The sequence below is a fragment of the Trachurus trachurus genome, assembly GCF_905171665.1.
Source record: "Trachurus trachurus genome assembly, chromosome: 8".
Lineage (NCBI taxonomy): Eukaryota > Metazoa > Chordata > Actinopteri > Carangiformes > Carangidae > Trachurus > Trachurus trachurus.
The window spans coordinates 6,250,905-6,255,365 of record NC_139905.1 but is presented as its reverse complement, the minus strand read 5'-3'; the positions used below and the strand labels follow the sequence as shown (position 1 = coordinate 6,255,365).

At 46.4% G+C, this 4,461-nt stretch overlaps 1 protein-coding gene across 1 annotated transcript; it reads left to right on the top strand.

Moving 5' to 3' along the window:
- Window positions 1–1,107: 1,107 nt before the first annotated feature.
- On the top strand, window positions 1,108–1,467 carry rprml (reprimo-like; the record flags this gene model as incomplete). The annotated part of the gene is made up of 1 exon (XM_083977067.1): window positions 1,108–1,467. One exon carries the CDS (start codon window positions 1,108–1,110, stop codon window positions 1,465–1,467), a length of 360 nt encoding a protein of 119 aa, XP_083833193.1.
- Between the last annotated feature and the right edge of the window lie 2,994 nt (window positions 1,468–4,461).

Genomic DNA, 4,461 nt, shown 5'->3' with positions numbered 1-4,461 from the left:
TTTCCGCAGCAACCGTCTCCAAACTCTATAAATAAGAACCTCTCAAAGTTTTTTCTTTTTTCTTTTTCTAATTGTTTCTCTGTGCAGTTATAACAATCTGCTCCTGCATATTATCGACTCTCAGTGGAGCTGATGTTTTTTTTTTTTCCAGCTTTTAAATGATTCTCGACACTTTCATGAGAAGCCTTTAAAGTTAATGTAAGTCCTGATCAATAGTGGAGGTAGTGGGGGGGTTATTGATGGGAATAAATGAGAGCTAAGTCGGTTTTTAGAGGAGCACACACTCAAAATATCCATGTTTATGAGTCATTTAGCCTCAGTCCTTAATAATAATCCTGAATAAACAGAGAGGCAGCAGGAGGGGAAGCATGCAGCACTTGTTGGAAACGCTCTCACTTGTTGAAGCGTTTTCAGGAAACATCTTGTTTCCCGGTGGAAAAGAAACAATAGGGAGGGAGGAAATAGTTTCACTTACACAAAGAAATGAAAACAGGAGGTAAAATGTGAATAATAAAGCTCTGATTTATTCTCTCCATTCATGTCCCTCCCTCTCTTTCTCCCTCTCCCTATCTCTTCCTCCCCCTCTCTCTCTTTTTGTACATCTGAGGAGCAGCACTTTATCTATTCTGTGGCCACCTGACTGGCTCCCCTGGTGATGAGTGGTGGTGTGGTCCACGGGGAGCTCATCATCACTTTAAAACGCACCAGAGACTTGGCACAAAAGAAGCGCTCGCAGGCTGAAGCGGGGAGGACTGTCTCTTATTACACCGGAGGGAAACACGTTTTGCACCTTGCGCGCAGCAGCAGCAGCAGCCGGAGCGCGGACTCAGCGAGTGTCAGACAGACAGAGAGAGAGTCGGGATTTTTTATTTGTTTTATTTTGTGAAACTTTAACTTTTGCAGCCTGAACCTCCGAGCCCAGTGATGTGGACGCCGCCGTTACGCACCGGAGCTGCGCTGAACCCGCTGACAGCAGCTGGACTCTAACAGCCTCTTCATATTATTCCTTTTTTCTATTGATGAACTGTCACATGACGCAAAGTTTCACAGGGAGTCAGTGGTGAGACTTGCACCGATCAACCCTATAACCAACCACCAGGAAACATTATGAACGTCTCCTTCCTCGAGGGCGCGCTCTTCAACGGGAGCCAGACCCTCGCCGGGACCCTGGCCGCCTACACCACCACCACCGGCGGCAACGGCACCACCGACGGCAGCGTGGTGACCGGTGACGGCGGCGGCGGCGGCGACGGGGGGTCCCTGGTGCTGCTGCAAGACGAGCGCAAACTGTTCGTGATGCGCGTGGTGCAAATCGCGGTGCTGTGCGTGCTCTCGCTCACCGTGGTGTTCGGCATCTTTTTCCTCGGCTGCAACCTGATGATCAAGTCGGAGAGCATGATCAACTTCCTGGTGAAGGACCGCAGACCCTCCAAAGACGTGGAGACGGTCATGATCGGACTCAGCTAGAACAAGTGGGTATATATGTTGGGGAAGGGGAAGCAGGGACAGTGGAGAACTGGAGCGATGATCGAGGACCTGGTGCGCGTCTCCAAACCTGAATCTGCATGTGCTTCAAGAAGAGACGCAGTGAGGAGAGATACTGTATGCAAAAACTTCTCATTTCCTTCCCACAACGAGGAAACAGGAAACTGAAACTGAACCGGCGACCAAATGTTTGTGCGTAAAAGTGTGTGCGTAAAAGCAGCAGTTGTTTACACGTGGGCCGATCTGTTGAGTCCATATGAGTGAAGTCAGTATTGCCAACTTGAACAAATTAAGTGACGGAAATGTTTACAAGTTGTTACCTCATTTTGTGTAGTTTTTTGTTTCTTTCTTTCTTCTCTTTCTCTCTTTTTGTAAATTTGATTGAAAATGATGATTGTTTGGATGTTTTGAACCTGTCTAAATAAGCGCATGATGCCAGTGTAGCTGCTCTGTGGACTTGATGGATATGTGGATATTCTCTATTCAGAAAAAAAAAGTATTTTTCTCGGTATCGTTTGGTATAAACACTCTGAATCTACTGAAAATTTGCACGTCACAGCTTTATGGGGTGGTCCTGGTCCTGGTCCAGGTCCTGGTCCTAATCCTGGTCCTGGTCCTATAGTTTGGCATGCTCGCTAAATATATATAGTATAAATTGATCTGTAAAGTGAATTTTTGGAGCCGTTTTTTGCACTTTTGAACCCACTTGATGCTGCATGAATTATTTTGTACCGAGAAAAACTTTGAAGCTGAAACTTGCAGCATGCAATTAAAACTCTGAAACGAAGTCATTTCTCTCTGTCATCTGTTAATTAAGATTTTAATTATCATTTCAACACAAAATCCTTTTTTTTCCTGACAAATTGTGTTTGAGGAAAATCGTGTGCAAAGATATTTTTCTTCTTTATTGTGCTTAAGTCATTCATTTCACAACTTCATTATTATCTTAAACTACTCCAATGTTTCTCTGTTTGTGATGAAAGAAATAAGCTATAAGTGAATCCATTAATTCACTTATAGAAATGAGAAATAAAAGCAGAGAGCTCATATCAGTTTAGTTGGTAAAAGCCGCCTGCATGGCGTTTATTGCAGCTTTATATAGAGAGGCGACGATGAGGCTTCAGGCTCAGTTATCCATCTTGAGGACAACAGGCCGAGCTCATATTGGCTCACAGCATTTAATCTGATCTCTCTGAGGAGTGGCCGGCCGCAATCAAGACGCATTCAAGCTCACCCCCTCCCCTCCCTACATCCCCCCTCCCATGCAGCACCAGCTCAGACTGCAGCTGATGAGTTTAAAGAGCAGAGAGAAGAATCCAGAGAAGTCCATGTTCTTCTTCTCTTTGTTCCACTGGGACGTGTGTGTGTGTGTGAGAAGCCGGTGAAGGATCTCACACAAAGACGACATACAGAGGAACTCACTGTGCCTTATGTCATTACTCTTCCTCTCTGCAGATGATGACACACCTATTTTCCCTTCTCCAGAATAATAACTTTGATAATTCTATTTGAGACAGACACAAAAAAAACCCCTCAGAGTTTCATTTGAGGTGTCAGATTTTAGCTCTCCATCTCTACAGTGCGTCTCTCTTCACATTTCTTCTTATACTTCTATCTGCCCCCCCCCACCCCACCCCACCCCCATCAGCCCTCGTCCTCTTCCTCCATCTCACTTATGGGCCCCACTCAGAAGCAACCGATGTTCTCATTATTATTTCAGTACTTGTTAGGAGAGATGGGTGGTTAGCAGTGGCGTGCACAGACGTTTTGAAGGGCAGGGGCGAAAAGGAAAAAAAGGGGCACCTAATAGCGCGTCCTCGCCACTGAAGAGGGCACTTTAGCACGCGTTTTGGCTTCCCTGAAGGCACTTTAACACGTGTTTTAGCTCCCAAGAGGCCACTTTAGCACATGTTTTGGCTCCTAGATGTGGCTCCTAGAGGGCACTTTCAGGGCTGCCAAGGTTCAGAAAATGACAAGAGTGAGACCGTAGCGACATGGTGCGTTTGGCCGGCGACCACAGGTCGGCGCCGAAATTTTTTTGGCCTTTTTTAACATCGATTTGGCCTGTTTTAACACGTGTTTTGGCCCCGAAGAGGGCACTTTAGCACACGTTTTGGCTCCTAGAGAGCACTTTAACACGTGTTTTGGCCCCCAAGAGGGCACTTTAGCACACGTTTGGGCTCCTAGAGAGCACTTTAACACGTGTTTTGGCTCCCAAGAGGGCACTTTAGCACACGTTTTGGTTCCTAGATGTGGCTCCTAGAGGGCACTTTCAGGGCTGCCAAGTTTCAGAAAATGACAAGAGTGAGACTGTAGCGACATGGTGCGTTTGAAAAAAATTTGGCCTTTTAAACGTTGATTTGGCCTGTTTTATAATATCAATACCTTAAGACTAAAAAACATCGATGTGGCCTGTTTTAACACGTGTTTTGGCTCCCAAGAGGGCACTTTAGCACACTTTTTGGCTTCCAAGGGCACTTTAACATGTGTTTTGGCTTCCAAGAGGGCACTTTAACATGTGTTTTGGCTCCTAGAGGGCACTTTAACATGTGTTTTGGCTCCTAGAGGGCACTTTAGCACACATTTTGGCTACCATGAGGGCACTTTAGCACACGTTTTGGCTCCTAGAGGGCACTTAAGCACGCGTTTTAAATCCCAAGAGGGCACTTAAGCACGCGTTTCAGCTCCTAGAGGGCACTTTAGCACGCATTGTGGTTCCTAGAGGGCTCTTTAGCACACGTTTTGGCTCCTAGAGGGCACTTTAGCACACGTTTTGGATCCTAGAGGGCACTTTAGCACACGTTTTGGCTTCTAGAGGGCTCTTTAGCACACGTTTTGGATCCTAGAGGGCACTTTAGCACACGTTTTGGATCCAAGAGGGCACTTAAGCACGCGTTTTGGCTCCCAAGAGGGCACTTAAGCACGCGTTTCAGCTCCTAGAGGGCACTTTAGCACGCATTGTGGCTCCTAGAGGGC